The sequence below is a fragment of the Megalopta genalis genome, chromosome 6, assembly GCF_051020955.1.
Source record: "Megalopta genalis isolate 19385.01 chromosome 6, iyMegGena1_principal, whole genome shotgun sequence".
Lineage (NCBI taxonomy): Eukaryota > Metazoa > Arthropoda > Insecta > Hymenoptera > Halictidae > Megalopta > Megalopta genalis.
The window spans coordinates 6,915,210-6,938,734 of NC_135018.1; the positions used below are offsets into that span (position 1 = coordinate 6,915,210).

At 41.6% G+C, this 23,525-nt stretch overlaps 1 protein-coding gene across 5 annotated transcripts in view; it reads left to right on the plus strand.

Moving 5' to 3' along the window:
• LOC117225885 (protein turtle homolog B) overlaps positions 1-23,525 on the plus strand; it is a 763,215-nt gene that overhangs the window by 696,492 nt on the left and 43,198 nt on the right. For all 5 annotated transcript variants that reach the window (XM_076523091.1, XM_076523090.1, XM_076523093.1 and 2 more), the window contains 2 exons: positions 7,436-7,729; positions 17,194-17,517. In XM_076523091.1, coding sequence (XP_076379206.1) covers positions 7,436-7,729; positions 17,194-17,517 — 618 coding nt within the window. The remainder of the gene's footprint in view (positions 1-7,435; positions 7,730-17,193; positions 17,518-23,525) is intronic.

Below are 23,525 nucleotides of genomic sequence, written 5' to 3' on the forward strand. Positions count from 1 at the left end.
TTGAAAGAAACCGCTTTGGGATCCTAAACATCCTCCTTGTATACTTTTCATCGAAATCTTATTGTTAGTTTTGAAAATATTACATATTTTTAAAAACAACGAATTTTTTCGAACTTCCCTGGTCTTCTCCCGCTAGACGCGTAAGTAGGGCTCGATCTGTGACTCGCAGATAGTGTGTCAAGATTAAAACTAATTGTTTTAATTACTCTTTATAAAATATCAACATGCAAGTTCTTATATCAGCTACTATTCTTACTTGTTGTTTTTATGCGTATAAGCACTTGCAGTCAGGGACAAATATATTTGTGAACGCTTTCTAAAACGGTATAACATTTTTCAAACTGGACTGAACGACTTGAATAGAGGGACTAATCCACCAGATTCTTAATTTTGCTATCACTTGGAATGACAAAACAAATTGCGGCTCGCAGATTCGAGTCTATATAGATAAACAGAACTTCGCTATTCACTTCAGAGAACGGCTATATGTAGTAAATTCTCCCTAATTAACGCTCAGATTGTACAAAAAAATAATGGACTGTTTGAGAAGAGAAGAAAAAGCCTTGTGGTTCATTTAATAATAATCGTACCTCGTCTTCCCAGATTGTCCATTTTTGTTTCTAAGCTGAGCGTCAATTAGGGAGAATTTACTATGGTTTCGCAAATTTTTACAAATATTTCAAGCTTCCTGAGAATTTACTGTGATGGTGAATATATATCATGTCCGAGTCGCGTGGAAAAGTTTCTGACGTCCGCGTAGCCCCGAGTGCCGGATATCGCGTAGAATTTCCTGAGTGATCTAATCAATGAAAGGTTAGCCCCTGTTCTCCGCTCTCCGGTCCTCCGTTCTGGCTTCGGCTTCCCTAGACAACGTCTATTTTCTATGTACATACACGTTCTCTTACTTTCTGCCGCTATGTACAGAGTGTTATTGAATTTCGAGAAGAGCCGCCCCGATAGAGACTTCCGGTCCCATGGCTACAAGAGATCTTTTGTCAGGATACATCGGGATGTTCTCTCTCTCTCTCTCTCTCTCTCTCTCTCTCTCTCTCTCTCTCTCTCTCGACGATATATATACAGGGTGTTCCACACAATTATTTTAACAGCCGAAAATGAGGGGTAGCTGAGGTCATTTGAAGTAACTTTTTCCTTTGCGAAAATGCAATCTGCGGCTTTGTTTACGAGTTATTAACGGAAAACACTGACCAATGAGAGGTGACGGCGCGAAGTTCGAGAGCCCGCAGCACGAGGCTTTGACAGATGGTCGGGACGGACTCGAGCCGCGTTCAAAGTATTGAACAAATCACGAAGCGAGAACATTCCGGATTTTTTGTTTACTACGTAACAGTGATATTTTTAAGAAAAACGCTGTTCACCTTTACTATAGAACGTCTGAAGAATATTTACTAACTTTTCGGACCCGAAATAGTAAGTAATTTAACCGTGACGGCCGTTTTAATTTTCTAGTGTGCATGACACCTTGTGTATAACATATGAAATTTTTAAGCAAGGTGTACAGTGAAGATTAAGAAAGTACGTAAATGATATTTTAATTTAAATAATTCCGTGTCCGAACACAGTTCAACGAATGATTCGCAAAGCTAATTTAATAAATAATAATCGTGTTAAAGGACGTAAGGGATATGTTTGTTAGAGAAATATGAAGAAAATTATTAATAACCTTGACATAACCTTGTCATATCAAGGTCATATGAAGGTTATGTCAAGGTCATATCAAAGTTATGTCAAGGTCATATCAAGGTGATGGCTAAGATCAAAGTGTAGTATATCGACCTTGACATAACCTTGATGTGACCTTGACATAACCTTGATATGACCTTGACATAACCTTGACATAACCTTGATGTGACCTTGACATAACCATGATTTGACCTTGATATAACCTTGATATGACCTTGACATGTCAAGGTTATGTCAAGGTTATTGATAATATTCTTCATATTTCTAACAAACATATCCCTTACGTCCTTTAACACGATTATTATTTATCGTAGATAAATAATAGAGATCAGAATATTCCTTTTTGTATGCTAATGATATTCATCTCAGTTTACGAGTTACCGTTATTCCAGGATCTACACCGCCGTGCGTAAGTATCCGGCAGAGTTGGGCATATTTTATTCGAATAACGAATAAAATTTTATTCGAAGAATTTATTCACATCTACTGGAGGGTAAGATTTTATTCGAAGAACTTGTTCGATATCAAATTTTAATCGACGAATTCGTTCGATATGTTATTAGAATCAAATTTTATTCGATGAATGTGCTCGATATATATTATTCGAATACAATTTTGTTCGAAATATTTCACGAATGAAATTTTATTCGTAATATTACTCAAATACGATTGCTCGAATCCACTTAGGGACTAATGATCGTCGTTTCTAAAGTATAAACTGATCTAATATGTTAACGTGACACAGAGAAACACAAATGAAAAGATCTTTATTTCACTCTGACTTTGTTGCAACCGATGAAGATAATTTATATCTTCGTCGATATTATGTAAATGTGAGTTTAATTTTTTTAAAAAAGATTATTACATAATTTTAAGTTTTAAGAATAAATTTAATAATTTTAGAATGTATTGTGAAAGATTTTAATGATATTATTTAAAGTAAAAGTTAGTTTTGTACCTTTTGTATCAGGGTTAATTAATTAGTAGTTATATTATGCTTAATTAATTAGTAGTTATATAATGCTTCTGTCGTACAAAACAAACAAAATCGCGTTCTCCAACCATTGTTCATCGGCAGATCACAATGCGCAGAGGCTCTGGCGGACTTTTAATGCCGCGAATAGCAGGAACGCATGGATCGAATAGCAAGATCAAAATTTCCGTATGTCGGCCCGAGGATTCGGAAAATTTGAAGGACATTTCGCCGGCTCCACGTGCCTTGGACGCCCGCAATTTCCGGTATGTGCCGCACGTGTGATTCTGCGGGCACGACACGCGTCAGCGTTTTGCGAATTCCATTCGCTTGTAGCCGTTAGGTTCCGCCGGATTACGAAGCGGCTTCGTTCGAATAATTATCGGACGATTCACGCGGGGTCTTGACCTAAATGACCGAGGGTGCCGGCCGAGATCAAAATTCTGTTATCGCGACGAGTAATAATCGTCGGTAATAGGCTGCTCGATTTGCATTTTCCACGGGGCTGGAATAATTCGCGTAACACAAAGGTTTCGGCGGATTGCCGTCGGTTCACCAATATGGTGATCGTAACGTTATTGGTGATCGCTATACGAAACCGACCGTGCGGCTATCGTTGTTGTTACCGAACTGAAACTTATTAACGTTGTTACTCGACAATTAACCGATGACGTTGGCGTAATCGTCATGCGGAGCGCATTGTTCCCAGGATTGATTCGGTAACTCTCTTTGCCCGTCGAATCATTTTGCCGGTAATTTCCCTTGTTTGCCGTAAAGAGTTTTAATAACGATCGAATTATATTTAATTGCGAAATATATTGTAAACCGAATCCGATTCATCGCTGTGACGTCGAATCGAAGCAGTCAGCTGCCGATTTGTATGCAAAATCACGGTTGTTTTCATCGATTGCAAGGAATGGAAATTTCAATGAATTGATTCGAATGAACATCGACATTTTTGGAGGTGATATTTTTTCAATTCTAAGTTCAACATTCGTGGCATTCATGATTTCGTGGGCTAACCTGTGAATTGTTTGTAAGGCATCATGTACTATTGCCAATATATTCGTACATTTGTATTGTTTATTTTTAACACGTTCCGTGCCGAGCTTTTTTTACTCGAATCTTCACACTTTGATATTTTACTAAAACTTGATGTATTACGTGCAATTATTAATTCTCGTACACATAACAACGTAACAAAAACTTATCAACGCCCATTCTTGCGGTGGAAATTGATTCTTCGGTTCTAAATTTCTCGTAAACAATTTGTTCAGTTCACTAAGTAAACATGCAAGCGTGTACCATCGATGGTACACGTGGCACGGAACGTGTTAATCAATACGTTAAATGGAGGACAGAATGTTCTAACTAATTTGAAACGTTATAGTATAACCATTTTGTTGTTTGTTAAGAATAAAAATATGAGTCAGCCCTAGATGATTGCTCTTGATATTCATTTGTATATTTACATTATCTATTTGCTATTACATCAATTTGCATATACATCAAATGAACGTCAAAATATTCCAACTAACTTCGAGCATTATAAATCGATATCCTTCACATAACCTTGACATATTCTTGACATAACCTTGATATGTCAAGGTTATATTCAAGGTTATGTCAAGGTTATTGGTAATATACTTCATATTTCTCTAACAAACATATCCCTTACGTCCTTTAACACGATTATTATTTATTAAATTAGCTTTGCGAATCATTCGTTGAACTGTGTTCGGACACGGAATTATTTAAATTAAAATATCATTTACGTACTTTCTTAATCTTCACTATACACCTTGCTTAAAAATTTCATATGTTGACCTTGACATAACCTTGATATAACCTCCACATAACCTTGACATAAGCATGACATAACCTTGTCATAACCTTGACATGTCAGGGTTATACTCAAGGTTATATTGAAGGTTATGTCAAGGTTATATTCAAGATTATGTCAAGGTTGTGTCAAGGTTATCGATAATATTCTTCATATTTAAATAAATATAAAGAACATAATAACAATATAAATGTAAATAAACGTTATGGTATAACCGTTTTGTTGTTTGTTAAGAATAAAAATATGAGTCAGCCCTAGATGATCGCCCTTGATTCATTTGTATATTTACATTATCTATTTGCTATTACATCACTTTGCATATACATCAAATGAACGTCAAAATATTCCAACTAACTTCGAGCATTATAAATCGATATCCTTCAATTCCAACCAAACAGAAAGCTAAGCTGCCGTTTGTTAAACGCAATAAATATAATTTCTAATGACAATTCCAGGTATAAATAGTTTGTTTCTTTTTTACGTTCCTATTGTAAATTACTGTTGATGCTATAAAATGTTGTTGTTTGACTATCTAGTTTCGGACAATTAGTTTAAATTTTCACACGATTCATGAAGATTCATAGAAGAACTAACGTGTCTGCATGGGCCGTCTTAAAAACATACCTCGCTTATCATAAGCAAACTGAGCTACTTATCACGCGTTCAACATTTCTCGGTTAACCCTAGAAAGATAACCATATGACAACGTACGTAAAAGATAACCATACGCTTCAGAGGCGCACGCTTTTCTAAGGCGTCAATTTTATACTAACAATGGATATTTATTTAAGTTAATCTAGTCATTTTAAAGGTTTGGCATTATTGTAAAAATAAAATGCATTTATATTATATTTTTTTATATTTTAAGTAATTTTAAACTTAAATCACTAGACCTCTATGAAAAATTAACAAAAATCAACAGTCTTCGGTTTATGGGAACAAATCCCGTAAAATATCACAAAAAATAGTGTTTTATCCTTACAAACTAGTAGACTATAATATAATCAGTGTAAAAAAAACTATAATATTATAAAAAATTTTTTTAGAGACAGTCATGACAAACGTCTTTCTTGTGTTCACCACAAACTGTCTTTTTGCATTTGGCACAGGTCATCTTTGACATTCTTTTCTTTTTAGACATGCAAAGACTGCAATAACGCCTTTTTTTGGCTGAGGGTTCTTCTTCATCATCTGTGGAAGCCTGTACAGCAGATTTTGGAAGAATATTTTCAATGTTGCTTCGCACATGCCTTGTCAAAGTGGGTGCTTCCAGTCTTTGCGTCATCCACGGTGCAGTCAGTTGTTTATTTCGCAGGCGCCTCTGCGACGTAGGTTATCTTTCTCGGGTTAAATTCGGCGAATTGTATTGTTCGCGCCCCGGCACAAGAAATGGCTTTCTTTCGACCGTCCTGGCCGTAACGAAGAACTTCCGGCGTGCCTGTTCCGAAGTTAATTTCGCGAATATTCGCCGTTGATGCCGGTGATAAAGATGCAGCACCTCGCGCAGGCAGCTATCACAGTGCAATAGCTTGCTGCATATGCGTCGTCTATGTACTACGTGCAACCCACACACGAACACCAATATTATTATGCATTATCTATATCGCCGTGAAATCCGACGCTGCCTATGCTGCGGTTGACAAGGACTTGGGAATGACGCGGGCACATCGATTGTATCATTAATGCTTAATCACGGATAGTGCACCGTAATTGTGTTACCTTTGTCGTGTACGAATATCAGATACCCCGGGTCGATCGCTCTTCGTCAAAGTCGGCCCCGAAAAGCCAGAACTTATGCCAAAGCGCCGGCCATTCTCGAGGCTGCCTTTGCAATTCCTAACAAGAACTTTCCTCGATTATGCTAACATCCGTCGCGACGAAGACATTGATAAGAGTCTACGAAATTTTCGGCCGACGAAATTGTTCGGAACAGAAACGCTCGTGTATTCTTTGTAACGTCACCGTCGAAAGCTGGGTGGGTAACTTCGTCGGGAGAGCTGATTGAATTATGAGGCAAGTTCGCTGGCATTTATTACCCTGCCAGGATCTTAATGAGATCGCCTCGACGGTCTGTATTGACAAACAGGACGCAGAATGTCGGGAACGCTTTGGCACACTGATTCATCTTTCCGGAAATTTTCTCTGCACATTATTGGGGAAATAGTGGAAACACGATCCCAGCATGAATGCGAAACGAAGGTAAACGAAAAAAACGCGAACGTAAGATAGCGTCACGTACTATGAATGACGAGGAAATGTACGAAAGAAACACGTAAAAATATATCTCACTTGTTCTATGTTCTGTGCTGTAATTTGAAGAATTGTGTTTCAATTATATTGAATTTCAATTAAATTGTATTTCAATTACATTGTACTTCGATTACATTATATTTGGATTACATTATATTTCAATTAGACTCGCGATTAAAATAATTGGTAATTGAATTACACTGTATTCCAATTACACGTGTCATTAAAATAATTAGTAATTTAATTAACCCGAAGGTTTGAATTGTGTAATTGAAAATTACAGTGCAATTAAAATACAATATAATTGAATTAGAATGTAATTGAAATACAATGTAGTTGAATCAAATACAATATATAATTGAATTGGAATGTAATTGAAATACAATCTAGTTAGATTAGATTGTAATTGAAATACAATGTAGTTGAATTAGAATGTAATTGAAATACGATGTAGTTGAATTAGATTGCAATTGAAATACAATGCATTTGAATAGCAATGTAATTGAAAAACAACGTAATTAAATTACATAATGTAATTGACATAAAATTTTGAAATAAATATCGAGAAAAAATTGACATAAATTACATAATACAATTACAACAATGTAATTGAACTAGCAGAACTGCGAGGATGCTAATCGACAGAAATGTGTTCGTATCTTTTCCAGTCAGCCCGGTCTGTCACCAAGGACAAATGAAGGTGTTCGGCGTGGCCCGACAGGAGACCGCGCGGATACCATGCGAGCTTGTGGCAAATCCACCGGAAGTGTTGTTCACCTGGAGGTTTAATAACACAATGGAGGCGGTGGATATACCCCAGGCACATGTCACCAGCGAACGGACACGTTCCACAGCGTCTTACACGCCGATGACGGAATTAGACTACGGAACTCTACTTTGCTGGGGCACGAACGACCAGGGCGTCCAACTTGAACCTTGCGTTTACCACATCGTCCCAGCTGGTGGGTAATCCTTATTAGTATTTTCACACGTAGTTATACTTATCGGTGGACCGCCGATTTTTACGCATTTGTTACAAAATCGACCGGATACAATTGTTTTGTCCGTACGTTCGGTTAGTCGCCTAACGTACATGCGCGACCGAACTATTGTACGCTCGATTCGCGCTTCCTACGGCAAATTAATGACGTGGAAGGATCTCTAGTAGTCTTAGAGAATTTTATTTTTTGTGTTGTACTCTCTGCGAGCGCTGGTGGAAGAATGCTCTTCCAACGCTGGAAAGTCGTGGAAGAGCACCCGTGGATGGAGGTAGATTGTTTATTATTGGTCAAGGCACGAATCACCCCTTGGAGGGGGGTGTCTGCCTTGACCCTTGTTGGGGCCTGAGAGGGTTTCCCCAATGGTGGGACCTTTTTATGGCCCTTGTCTCTGGACGCAACAACAATTTGAAACGATGATAAAGATAAAAAAACGTCGCAGAGTTCTAGAACCATAAAAAATGTTTGAAGTATAATATTATACCTAACACTAGAACCACCAAACTAGTCCGGTTTCTAATTTTTTCCTTTACAATTCCTGATACTATGAAAATATTTCTATGAGAAATTGTCAGAAGAACTTTATTATTCAAGCACACGTTATAACAGAAACCGTATAAAGTACGAATAAATCCAATCGTGACGTTGTTATAAAACAATATAATAAATAAATAAATCGCGTTTAGAGTTCGGTGGTCCTAGTGTTGAACATAGAGTAGTCGCTGATAACCTGTGACGTTGATGCGACTTTAATCGCACAGCACAACAAAACAAAACAAAAGGGATTCATTTCCTTTTACGAAGATCCAACCCCAACAGAACCGAAAGCGAGTAACGATGAACGCGTTCGCAGTACCAAGAATGCACGAGATCTGCATTCTCCAGTGAACAATTCGCTCATTTTCGTGATGGACGAATCATTTTCAGTTGGCTAGTTCTAGAATTGATCCGGAGAAATCTCTACGGGAATAGAGACCGCAGCGTTAGCTCCCACGAAACAATAAAATGAAGAATCCGGGAGGAAAGATACACAGAGTGCTGTCTACGCTTTATTCCCAGCGGATGAGCGTCGCGTCATCGAGCATTACCAAACGTGATGCGAAACAGCGCGAAGCTCGGTCGATCTCGAGTGCTCCGCTGCCAGAAAGATCCCAAAACAATGTCGACGTTAATTCGACACTGGAAAATTCACTGTTTGCCGGCGCGTCAACTCTGTCTCTCTGCCTGTTCGGCTCTCAGCCGATCTATACGAATAAAAATTTAGCGTGCGAGCGAAAGAGAGAGAGAGGAAGGGAGAGGAGAGGAGAGTGGCTCGCTCGCGCGGTGCAGAAATAATGCGCCGCGCAATATTTGGCCAGATCGACGCGTCAACAAGATCGCAGCGTTATTTGTTGTTCAACGGCCGTAATTCAATTGCGGACAATTATGCGAAATAAAAATTGTCCGCATTAATTAATTGCCGGGCATAGGAGCCTAGCCAACATTTTTTCCTTCTTTAATAATTTTAATAAGTTCAAAGCAATGCATCAATATTCTTCGTTTCTTTGAATCTTTTTACTGTTTTCGAATTAGGCCAACTTATCTCTGCCATAAATGCATAAAATCCACGGTCTAGTCGTAATACACTCGATGGCAAAATTGAAGCATCGCTAATTTTTGGCCGAAAAATTGTCAATATTTGAACAGCTGCAACCCCGTTAAAAGCTGACATGAAATTATGATCGAATTAAATGATTCAAATTAAAGCTTGAAATCTCTACTTTACGATACCATATCCTAATTTTTAATATCATGCATCCCCAGGGCTGTGGTATCCTGAATCTGAGGTCATGTTCGTGATACCGAAAAAGTGTAAAGTTTAATGACCTCTAGGGACTTTGAACAATTTTTCTCGAGTATGCCGTTCAACTGCTTCCTCGGAAAGTTCGGACTTTTCCCTTTAATTTGAGGACCGAACTAAGTCGCTGCGATCTTTCCTCGCAAAGTTACAGCACTTTAAATGACAAATGTGCCGTCGTTCGTTGAATCTGTCTTAACGCCGGCTACAACATTATTAGACAAAAACTACATTTTAACGGAGAGAGAAAATCAAAGCGATGTTTTTGCGAAGAAAGAATTTTTTCGAAATGTTCTACACAGGAGTGTTTAGATAGGCGAATACTGTTCAACTTTCGTTGGGAAACGTTTTTTCGTCAGATTATCGGAAACCCTTGAAGAATATTGCGGCCTAAAATATTTCATTACCATATTTTTTTATTACTTTCTACTACAATATAATATACTTTTTATAATTTGAAGATTAGAATACAGTTTTATCGGTAGGAATCGTGTATAAGAAATTCCGACAAAGGAATGATAATTTATTAACAGAGAACTCTTGTAACACTTGTAAATTGGTCAAAACTCGCTGTATGCATATTTTTATTGATACTATCTGTGATAAAAATCAGGCAATATTTATAACGGAGCACTGTGGTTTATAATGCATCAAGACGAATTCAACGAGGCCCGACGCTACATGACCTTTAAATGACCTTCGAGAAATATGTGTCAATATGCAAAAAATAGCGATGGCCTTCGATAATTGAAAAAAAATCACCTCGAGAGAAGTAAAAGCGTGAATCATAATATTTTCAGTTTTGTACGAAACAAAGTTGTTCTGACGCATTTTCGTAAAGCAGCGAAAACAACAAAGATATTTCAGAGTGCGCAGGATAAAATGACCGCCCTGTGTATTCAGGAGCGCAAGCAAAACGTTTCATTTAGTCTTGAAGAAAATAAAAATGTTCGGTTTTGGCGCGCCTAGTCGGGCCTCAAACACTTGTGACGCCGTTGAAATTGTGTCCGCGGGAGATCTACGGTGTCTGGGTACTTTATGGAAAAACTTGCTTTTTAATTATGTAACAGTCCGCGCGCAACGGAGGAAATTAAGATTTTCGTAAATATAAATCGCCGGGATTTATGGCGGAAAGACGGGCGCAGGGCAATCCCCGTGGAAAGTGTCTCGCTCCTCGTACTGTTTCTCTCTACATCCATTTCTCGGGGGAGAGAGCGGAGGAGAAGGAGGCTTGATAGACGTAAATTAGATTTAAAAAGTTTCCTCATTATGCAGATTAGAAACAACGACGTCCGTTGCTACCGAGGCAGCTGGACGTCGTCGACGCTGTTCCTTTTTCGTGCAGTCGCGTTTCTCTGACCTCCTAACGAGAGGTAACTCGGGAGTGATAGAGAGGAACGAGAGGGATAGAAAGAGAGAGAGAGAGAGAGAGAGAGAGAGAGAGAGAGAGAAGAACAGAGAAAGAGGAAGGAAGAGAGCAAGCAAATGCTCGTTCCATTCGAAACGGTTGAATTACAGGCAGCATTTCTCCCGGTCGAACGGTCACCGGTAAATAAGATCCCCGTATACGCGCGTCATGCGCTGATATAGAGCTTCTCGGACCCTTATAGCTACCCAGGCGCCCCTGTCCCCCCTTAGCGGCGCACGTACGCCTCCGACGGAGCCCGTTCTTCGACGGCGTTATCTGTGATCATCGACCGATTCTTGATGATAGGGAATACGTTTCCTGGCCGTCGAAGAAATCTAAAATCGATTCCAGCGAATCCGAGGACAATGTTAACGTCTCCTACAGCTGTACCAATGGCTGCCACCAGAATGACCAAAAAAAGGCTTAGATGTCTACGTAGCCTCTGCGCAGTCCAATTAACGCTGACAATTTGAATGTTACCCAAAAGACCGCAGTCAAACAACGATTCTAATAGTCCAGTCTAATTTGGACAAGCAGCTAGGTTGAATAATCGTGTATCGTGAGAAAGAAATATTCTTCTAACCGAATAGTTACAGGCTGGAAATATTTTGATTTTCTCACGTGAGGCAGAATTTGACAAATAAACTATTAGGGTGTCTCGTAAGTTCTTTCCTTTTTTCTGATGCGAAGTGATTACACGATATTTGTTGTTTAAGGTTGATTTATCGAGTTACATATGAACCGTTCTGCTCTATTACCTTCTTCCATCTTTCAGGAAGCCTCGTTATGCCGTCTTGCCTAGATTGTTGAGGCTTATTTGCAAAATATTGTTCAAGGTGCGTTTTCATTTTGCTTACGAATTTAAACCGTTTTTCACGGAGGGAGTTTTTTAACGAGAAGAACAAGTAATAATCGGGATGGAGCAATGTCTGGGGAGTACGGAGGATGAGGTAGAACGTTCCAATCGAACTGCAATAATTTTTGTCTTACGAACAACGCAACACGCGGTTTTGCGTTGTCGCGATGAAAAACGACGCCGCGTGGGTTCGCCAATTCTGGCCGTTTTTCTGCTATGGCGGCTTTCAATTCATCGAGTTGATTACAATATTTAGCCGAATCGATCGTTTCACCTTGAGAAAGGAGCTCGTAGTAGACTACGCCTTTCCAGTCCCACCAAACGCACGAAAGAACTTTCATCGAACGAAGTCGTGGCTTCGCAACAATTGAGGGACTATTTCCTTTTGACCAAGTTCGTTTTTAATGCACATTTTGTGTTATGTGTCGTGCCGAGGATATTAAAAACTTCTTAGATTCAACAATAACAAATTTATTGAATAATGTTTTATCCTGCACTTGTCGCCGGCCGATTTAACTTTGGGCGACTGTTTCAAAGGATCCGTGATTGGGAGTTGGTCGGTTTAACAAATCGAATGGTTATGAAATCGCGTCTTAATTAGTGTCCCTCTCGTGTCTCTATCGTATCTGTCTCTGCTTCTCAGTTGTCTCTACCGTCTCGTTGTCTCTACCGTCTCGTTGTCTCTACCGTCTCGTTGTCTCTCCACTGCTGCGTCGGAGTATCGTCCCTTTATCGCCTCGCGGAATGTCTCGATAAGGCCCCGTTTGGGGGAAACGTCATCCCCATTCGCCGATTGACTTGAGGGAGGAGAATTTTCTCGTTAGATCCCCTCTTCGGCGAAGGACGCGAGCCCACCCTCAAGTCAATGTTGGGAAACCCCCAAAACGTGCCGAAAACGGCTGAGAATTCCGGAGCGAGACGTTACCCCGAAACAGCATGACGACGTGGGCCCGAACGGCCCGATGTGGATTTATGGCCCTTGGCCTGGCGACGGTCCCGATGGCTCAAGGGGGCGACCGCTTTCTCGAAACCCGAGGTCGAGAGCATCTCGAGTGGTCGCACGTGCGGCGCAAGGGATGCGGACCCTTGGCCGCTGGTCGTTCGTGGGGACAGCAACATGTGTCCTTTCGGGACCGTACATTTTGGTATAAAATCCAAGTCTCGTCTCCAGTGACAAGCCTCTTTAGGAAAGGATTTCTTCCATGTCGTTGGAGAAGCAAATCGCACGTAGAGACGCGGTTCATAAGGCTGGTGTCAACACCTATCGACGGTGTGGAACTTCGAATCGATTCACATATCTCATCTTGATTAAATGCTTATGTACCGTTGTCCTGGGTATGTAGTGGCATCCGCTATCTCGCGCACACTATATCGCGGATTTTCGGCGAGCATATCTTTGACAAGGTCCGCATCCGTCGTTGTTGGACGACCGCTGCGGTCTTCGTCTTTCAAATCAAAATTGCCAGCTCTAAATCTCTCAAACCAATTGCGGACTGTCCTAATAGTCGTAGAACCATCACTGTAAACGGTACAAGTCTCGTTTGCAGCGTCCTTTGCCCTATCACTTTTTTTTTAAAGCAATAAAGCATAACATGCCGCAAATATATATATATATATATATATATATATATGCTTATTTTGGCTATCCATATCGAACGGCGCAGAAAAAGTTTGATAAGGAACTTTGTCACCAACGAAACATACTCTAAAAGAGCTCTAGGACGACTGCAACCGATACCCTAAACGGCCAAGAGATAAGCCTACGTGTTTATATAAACACAGCCAGTTAAAGTCATTCGTAGCGCGGCGCGGAAAGAACTTATGGGACACCCTAATATTTATGAAACAGTAATAATTGAACTACGTAATATCCGTATGCGACTACTATTTCAAAAAGAAAGTTTATTTGCCAAATCCTCTATTACGCGAGAGAATAAAATTATTCACGGTCCGTTTACTATTTTAAAAATCTGTTTTTCAGCAGCCCCGTGGCTAAAACACCGATGTTACCTAGAAACTGCTACAGGGGTCTAACCGGTCTAAATGGAAGTATGCACGGAAATCAGAGTACCAAATCCCGAAATAAAATCGCAAGCCACAGTGTGCATCAAGCTTGCGACCGAAGAAGCTTTGTCCGCTGCGCCATCTAATGGCTCTCGTTTGCCGCGCGTTCCGCAAAGTTTAATCTTAAGGAGGTCTAAAAACACGAGCGAACGAGCCGGCGGAAGGAAGGGAAGGGGACGGCGGTCGGAAGTCAGCTCGTATAAAGGCGCGTCAATACGTCACAAATGCGGTTCAGTGCCGGCGAGGGATCTAAACCGGCCGGGGATGGTGCAATAAAAACCGCCATTAAGGAGAACGTTGCATAAAACCGGGGCGGTTCGATTCGAGGCGAGCGTGGGTCTCGCGGCGGCCAGAATGGCAACGCAAAACCCAACCTCGTTAGCTCGTGCCGGTTGATTAAAGACGTCCGTGGACGCGAGCCACGCCGCTCGGCCGGTTTACGTGCTCCGCCATCTTTGTATTCCGTTCCCGTCACCGGTAAACGTTCGCCGCGACAATTTCTCCCGAGGAGGCTTGCGCTGCTATCGCTGACGCCTTCGACGAGAGCCAATCACCGCTGACCTATCTCCCCCCCGAGTGGGTTCGGTTTCGTTTATCCGGAGAAACCGGGGAGGATCTTTACGACGACTTTAACTGTTGATTGTTAAACCCGCCCTTCTCTGTGGTGGCAGGCGAAAACAAAATAGCGTGGCCGGGGTAGTATCGTCCGAAACTGGTCTCGATCCAGAAGCTGCCGAAGAGGGTCTTTGGATCGCTGGGGATCGTTGATCCCGCGGTTTTGATGCGATCTCTTGAGACCTGTCTCCCTGAAGACCTCGGCGGAACTGTTCCCGGAACTTTTCTGCTGGGTGAATTTGCGCCGGCGCGTCCAGTTTGCATCTACGGTAATTTTGCTCACATTGTCCCTAAGCTGTTGATAATCGGCGACTATAAAAACGTGCCGCAAAACTCGAATAATCTTGTCTCCTCTTACCAAGTTGCCCATTTTCGTTCCCAAGCTGAGGGGCAATGGTGAGAGAAATTATTGTAATTCGTTTCAGTGTAATAATGACGTAGATATACAGGGTTCCCCGGAAAGAATCATCCGATTTCAAAAATTTATATTTTAAAAAATTACACACAGAAAATTATGATTCAAACACGAATATAACGGGAAAATGTGTGAGTTTTTGTTTACAAGTGTTCAATATGACTTCCTTTCGTTACACGTATGATATCATTGCGATATGAAAGTTCTTGCCAAACACGGTGCAATGTATCTCTGGTAATTGTTTGTACAGCATCACAAATGCGTTTTTTCAGTTCATTTACACTTGTAGGTAAAGGTGGTACAAAGACAAGATCTAGTGCCACCTATTGAGAAAAAAATAATAAAATGTAAAACTCGCACATTTTCCCGTTATATTCGTGTTTGAATTATAATTTTCTGTGTGTAATTTTTTAAAATATAAATTTTTGAAATCGGATCATTCTTTCCGGGGAACCCTGTATTTTTTGAGCAGTTGCAATTTGAGGGACTGTTATGTGCAATTTGCGTGGAACAAAGACAAGATCCTTCACAAATCCCCAAAGGAAGAAGTCGCATGGGGTTAGGTCGGGGGTGATCTCGGGGGCCAACTGTGTAGAACCATATTATCGGATGAACTGCGACCAATCTAACGGTTTGGTACATGAGAAAAAAATAATAGAAAGTAAAACTCGCACATTTTCCCGTTATATTCGTGTTTGAATTCTAATTTTCTGTGTGTAATTTTTTAAAATATAAATTTGTGAAATCGCATGATTCTTTCCGGAGAACCCTGTATTTATCCAGAATAAATTGGCGATATTAACCCTCGTACGTTGAATGCGGGGGTCATTTTGTCATCCTGATGTCTATCCGAGCATTGATCTGGTGTCTGAAATCACAGTGCGATGGCAACGTTGACACCGGTTTCCAACGCATCGAAAACCATTCGTTTTCCGATGGTTAATAAGACCGCACTGTTTCTGTAGGTGCTGGTCCAAACGGGGCTACTTTCTCTTATCTCGTTGGCGAATACGTTTAAAGGGTACTCGCTGTCGTTCTGGGTAGTATAATAGCGCCGTCTCATACCTATGCAAGGTAGATCGCGTCGTTGCCATAAGGGGTTTATACAGCAAAGCTAGCTTGACTCTTCCGACCACTAGGATGTTGTCTCTTGGGCACATTTTGGCTATGCGGTTGTGGGAAACCCATTAGCGGGATTGCACCCTTTCCAATCAAATACTGGCTCGGGGCTAGACAATGCACAGTGTACAATCTTCCCACAAATCCTTGATCCGTTGTTACTATCAGTGGCTCCATATCCGGTAAAAGGATATTAAATTCTCCAGCTAAGCTGACTTCGAAATTCATTGCCGCTGTAGGATAATTGAATTGATTTCCGGTTTTAAGAGTCTCGAGTGATGCGGAGGACGCGCTCCTATAGATTCTTGAATGGTAAATGAAGATTATCAATTGCTTTCGATGTCCAAATGGATCAAATTAACTGTTCTAGTAAACAAGAGAGCAACGAGAGATAAAACAATTCACGAATTTTAACTTTGTAGTGGTACTCTGCTTTCACAGACTACAGAGTATCATACTGGGATTCTATATTGATCAGTCCTATCATTGAATTTGACAAATTTAGATAGGGAAGAGTATATCGTAGAGTGTGTGCTACAAGTCAACATCCTAACAGATCGAATGCAAAAGATTAGATCATTGATAACAGCGAGCAGAGTTGTAACAACATAAAAGAGCAAAAGCACAAAGCAAAGTTGCAAATGTTATTATCTCAAATAGAGAAACGAATCATTCCAATTATTTACTTGCGCAATGCTAGAAAAAGCAGTCAGATAAAAATAAGTCCATATCCTAAATAATAGCAGCTAACTCAGATACCCGATCCTCGAATTTCCAAGTTGCTCGAATAGGGGATTCAGATGTCCCGAATATTCGCTTCTATGAAGTTAAACATAGTAGTTTACAGTTAATTATAATTAAACACCAGAGACTGGACCATCCATCTCGGCGAGCTAGCTATCCGCGAAACCCTAAAATAGGGGATCCAAAAGTTCCAATGATCTCCAGAACAATCCACAATGAGATTCGAGCAAAGCGGGAAGTCCAGAGCCCAATTAGCAGTCAAAGGCTGAAACATAGCCGACAAGACCCAGTCCAAATAACCCTGGTCCGAATGACCCTGGACTTCCGGGATGCCTGGTGACCCAGTTGTACAAATAATTGACTTTTCCAGGTCACCCGGACACGCCGTACAATTGCTCTCTTCAGAATCAAACGACGGACTCGGTGTACGTGGAGTGCACGGCGGGTTTCGACGGCGGTCTGCCGCAGAATTTCACGATCCAGGTGGACCGTGAACCCGGGACCGGGAGCGGCGGGCCTGCGAAGCCCGGCAGGACCGTGTACAATCAGACGAGCAAAGTTCCGACATTCTCGGTCGGGAACCTCGAGCCCGGGACCAGCTACGACGTCTACGTGTACGCGAGCAACAGCAAGGGGCGCAGCGAGACGGTCCGCTTCCGCACCACCACCCTGAATCTGCCCGAAAGACGCACAGGTGAGTTAGTCCTCCTTTGAGCGGGAGACACGCGCCGAAAGGACCCGAGGAGATCGGCCGCAGTTCGATCAGACGACGCCTGCTGGTGCTCGTCGATGCTGCAGAATCAACGATGCACACACTCACTATCTCTCTCTCTCTCTCTCTCTCTCTCTCTCTCTCTCTCTCTCTCTCTACCTCTCTCTCCCTCATCTCTCTCTCTCTCTCTACCTCTACCTCTCTCTCCCTCATCTCTCTCTCTCTCTCTCTCCCTCTCTCTCCCTCATCTCTCTCTCTCTCTCTACCTCTCTCTTCCTCATCTCTCTCTCTCTCTCTCTCTCTCTCTCTCTCTCTCTCTACCTCTCTCTTCCTCATCTCTCTCTCTCTCTCTCTCTCTCTCTATCTATCTATCTCTGTCTCTCTAGCTCTCTGTCTACAAGGGGATCCCACAAAATGAGTAGTTCCCGAGAATCGGGTTATTAACGAAAAACAGTGATCACCAATCAAAAAATGAATTTTGGCGCCATGATGAGGCACCAGTCGTACTGGCTCTCTGATTGGTCCGTGTTCTTCATTAATAACCCGTTGACAAATTCGCGGAGGATATTTTCACCGAGGGAGAAGTGTCTTCGAGTAACCCCAGATTGCAAAAATGCAATCTGTGGCTTCGTTTACGAGTTATTAACGGAAAATAGTGACCAATGAGAGGCGAGTTTGCGCAAGGCAAGAACTGGACTTCGACCGCTCGTTGGTTCGGTCGCCTTGCACCAACCGAGCTTGCCTCTCATTGGTCAGTGTTTATCGTTAATAACTTGTAAACAAAGCCACGAATTGCATTTTCGCTAAGGAGGAAGTTGCTTCAGATGACCTCAGGAACCCCTAATTTTGTGACACCCTATATATCTCTCTATCTATCTATCTATCTATCTCTCTTTCTAGCGATTTCCTTTGAGCACTGTCTGCTACGCTGCACGGCCTTGCATCGTAGAGCTCACGTGATTATCTATATTTCTTCTTAGTACTGCTCCTTGGTCCTCTGTCTCCCGTTCCACTATCCTCTCTCCAATCCCCCCCTCTCTCTCTCTCTCTCTTTCTCTTTGTTTCTGTCTCTCTGTTTCCTTCTACATATCTTGCGCGCGCGTGATATCCTATCCTTCTTAGACAAGAACCCTATCCCTTTATTTACGATCCGACGGGGGTTGAGAACGAGCGAACGCTGCAATACGCGTATCGATCAGCCTTCCGTGGACGGACTTTAGCGCAGGATCCAGCAGTTTTTCTTCGGAACAACTGCGGCGGATCAAGGATCGTTCGAAAACGAACGTCGCTGATGCGTTCAGCGGTCGGCCGCGAAAGCGTTCGTCTTACCGTTTGGAAATGGGTTTTCTGGCGTTTGTCTTGTTAGCTTGACTTTTTTTTCGACCGGCACGTGGACAGTTTTGGACGTGTAGACCCTAGCTTCCCGATTTAATGAACTGACTCAGCAAACTCTAGACACCAGCCTCCAGAATCCAATGACGACGATAAATCTCAAATCTCATCACCCAGCGATTCGAATCCTCAATCCGGTCGATGTGAAAAGTATCCAAATCTTCGTGTAACAACTTTACCAATTACGTTGATCCTGTCCGATCCTAGCTTCCAGAGTCTAAAAGTGAACTGCAATGGAAATGAACCTTAACTCTCGTCATTGTACCATCTGTGCAATCTTGTTGGGACCAACTGATCCTCGACTCCAGACCCTTAAAATCCAATTCCGATGAAATCGATGTACATCTAACCATTCTAGAGTCTGTGTAATTATTCTGTATCTCTAAATGAGCCTTCACTTCCACGGTTCTGCAACCTATTTAATCATATTGTACCGAAACAATTCTCGAGTCCAGCCCTTAAAATCCAATTCCAATGTAATCGATCTACTTTTAAGTATTTTATAGTACGTCTAATTATTCTGCACCTAAATGAACATTCACTTCGACCTGTAAAATCCAATTCTAATGAAATCACTCCACATCTGACCGTTCTATCTAATCATATTGTACCGAAACAATTCTCGAGTCCAGCCCTTAAAATCCAATTCCAATGTAATCGATCTACATTTAAGTATTTTATAGTACGTCTGATTATTCTGCACCTAAATGAACATTCACTTCGACCTGTAAAATCCAATTCTAATGAAATCACTCCACATCTGACCGTTCTATCTAATCATATCGTACCGAAACAATTCTCGAGTCCAGCCCTTAAAATCCAATTCCAATGTAATCGATCTATTTTTAAGTATTTTATAGTACGTCTGATTATTCTGCACCTAAATGAACATTCACTTCGACCTGTAAAATCCAATTCTAATGAAATCACTCCACATCTGACCGTTCTATCTAATCATATCGTACCGAAACAATTCTCGAGTCCAGCCCTTAAAATCCAATTCCAATGTAATCGATCTATTTTTAAGTATTTTATAGTACGTCTGATTATTCTGCACCTAAATGAACATTCACTTCGACCTGTAAAATCCAATTCTAATGAAATCACTCCACATCTGACCGTTCTATCTAATCATATTGTACCGAAACAATTCTCGAGTCCAGCCCTTAAAATCCAATTCCAATGTAATCGACCTACATTTAAGTATTTTATAGTACGTCTAATTATTCTGCACCTAAATGAACATTCACTTCGACCTGTAAAATCCAATTCTAATGAAATCACTCCACATCTGACCGTTCTATCTAATCATATTGTACCGAAACAATTCTCGAGTCCAGTCCCTTAAATCCATTTCTAATGGAATCAATTTACATTTGACGATCTTAGAGGCTGTCTAATTATGTTGTACCCGAATAAGCCTAGACATCGACCTCTAAAATCCACTTCTAACAAAGTCAATCCATATCTGACCAATGTAGACCCTGTCCAATCACACGGTACCCAAATAATTCTCGCTTTCAATCTCTAAAATCCAATTGCAACAAAGTAAACTTACATCTCACCGTTCTACTGATCGAACTGATCATCCAGAGGTAAACCGATCCATCTTTCAGTCCCAAGAATCCAATTACAACGGAGAAAAATCAGGGCTTAACGTTCTCGAACTCGATTAATCAACCTTCAACCCAGTTCGGAACTACGGGGAGCTAGATTTTCGAGTCGACGATGGAAAATTCGAAAACCTGAAGTCGCCGGCAAGTTTGGACGTAAGTTAGGTCCTGCAGGCTTTCGAAGGAGATACCGATAGCTCTTGCGAGCGACGTGAACGTCATGTTGCAGCGTTTACTCGTGCTCGTATCGTAGACCTGCTATTAGGCGCTTGATACCGGTAGCTCCGCAGGTGTCCCGGCGAGTTCCTGGTCACCGTCGAACTCGATTATCGGCACCCGTGCTCCGCGATCCGTGCTGCATCGTTAGCTGCATAGCAACCGAAAACTGCGTCCGCATAGCGCATCGTCTGCAACACTCAGAATACACTCTCGCCTCGCTTCCGCAGCATCGCAACTTTGTCGCGACAATAGCTCCAAAAAAAAGAACGATTCCATGCCAGCTGGATCTGCTGTCAATCGAATTTCTTTTGCCGGTCCAATTCAATACCGGCCGCCGAAGTCGAAATTAATCGGCATAATTAGCCGTGCGATTTATCCCGGTAATCGTCGGCGACGGATTTAATTAACGAGGGCCGATTGTGGCAATTAATTTCATGACTTTCGACCCGGCGGGGGGGAGGGGGTAATCGAAACTCCGGCGAGCTATCATCCTGGAAAATCGATTCGGATATCGACCCTCTTCGACGAGCACAGTTTTTGGATCCTCGGGGATAAATCGATGGTTCTCGGACCGTTTGCTCTGAAATTAATGAACGGAGCCGTAACGCGATTGTCGTCAGCTCTGATAGAATTACAGGTCCGACGAGTTCGAGAAAGAAGAACGATTTATATATATAAATTACGATATATAATATATATATATAAAGAATACGATTTCATATGTATTTTATATGTACACATACATATAAAATCGTTCTTCTTTCTCGAACTCTATATATATATAGTACATCTTCCGGTTGGCGGTGATGGAAGATTTAGGAAACGGTATTACCCTTAATAAATCTCGGCCAAATGACTGCGCCTTTCAGCCCAAGGAAATTGGATCGCAGAGCGCCGCCGCGCCGGCTCGCATTATTCGAAAGTTCTTAGAAGATCCCGGCGAGGGTCGGCATCCGGAAAAAAGAGGCACGTTAAGAACCGATTCCGATGGGTTACCGTCGCGGCTTCTCTCCGGCTCGGGATTAGTCGGCTAGAATGCTGGATAAACGTATACCTTCGGAACGCGAGCCTGTTCTTCTGCCCCTTTGTTTGTTCGAACAACTCGAAGCCAACGTTCTCCCAAGACTTTACCAGCCTGCGCTGATCGTCGTCCGGATGATCCAGTTTCCGTGTAGATTCTTCTGTGAATTCGAGACGAGCGGAAAAAGTTCTGCGCTTTCCGACAGATGTTAGGTCAGTGTCGAACGTCAAAGCTGTGCTATGATCAAGGCAGGATGTATCGAACTTTCAAGATGTATCTTGGCAGGCTCTAGCACCGGCTACCAAATTAAATTCGAGATCGGTCGTGGAAACGTTGAATTGATAACAAAGTGGAGAAGTAAACGTTAAGTAAACGTTAAGTGAAATGATGATCGTAGATTCCTGGTTTGGACGGTGGTAATTGGAGTCGTGATCTTATACAGGGTCTTGCAATAGAAACGATAGAACTTGAAATTGAAATAAAACGAAAACTATACTACATAATTTGGCGCTCGTTCTTTTATTTTCGCGTACATTCGATGGTATTAACACGTTCTGTGCCACGTGTACCATCGATGGTACACGCTTGCATGTTTACTTAGTGAACTGAACAAATTGTTTACAAGAAATTTAGAACCGAAGAATCAATTTCCACCGCAAGAATGGGCGTTGATAAGTTTTTGTTACGTTGTTATGTGTACGAGAATTAATAATTGCACGTAATACATCAAGTTTTAGTAAAATATCAAAGTGTGAAGATTCGAGTAAAAAAAGCTCGGCACGGAACGTGTTAAACATAAAATACAATATCATTTAAATGACACTTGGTGGAGTATTCGGTGGAGTCGATGTGCCACAAAAAGGCCTGAGGAACGTCTAATTCTGAGAACGTGGTGTAATCGATAAATTTGAAGTCTCGGCAGCACTTTCCCTTAGAGTAGCAACATAGATTCCCTTCATTTCTTACACTACGTTGACGCATCGGAATGTATACATCGACAACTGAATCGGCGGCCTCGAATTTGTCCACTAAACAACAGAATTGTAAGTTCTGTTGGTCCATCACTATGTTGACGACCATAAGTCGAACGAAGTGCACGAAACGTTGTTCGCGAATTGAACGAGAATTTTTATGATAAATTTTAATAATTTCAATACGTTGCGCGACAGCGTATCTCACCTTTGCCAAGGGGCGTTTCTTTTTTTATTTATTAAGCTATTGAACCCCTCTGACGGAGTTATTAGCAATGTGGTTACGTTCAAATAAGGAAGCGGAAAAGAAAAGAGAAAAAAGACGAAAGAAAGAACGCGATGGCAGTTACAGGTGTATGTACTTATAAGTGTATAGTGATAATGTAAAGTTCTATCGGTCTTATTGGAAGATCTTCATATTATCAAACAAGTTGCTCCGCTTATTCCGTGTCCCTCGGAGTAATTAACGTGACAGTTGCCGCGTTAAAACGCTATCAATTTGCACGAAATTTCTCAGCCCAGCCATCGGACGTCCCCGCATTGGAACGGCCCGGTAGAAAAAGCGATGGTACAACCAGTTAATTGAAGATTAAATTGGCGGAACGTGTGCAAAGAGGAAGCGAATTCCGTCGGACAGAAAATAAAGGGGTGGCGAAGTCGGGCGCGACCCCATTTTTCGCCGGTAAGAGTTGGAAGAAGAGAGAGAAGCAGATTCGGGGACAGGAGGGTACATCGTCGAAAGGGATTCCATTTCCAGGCTGCCAGAATAATTTT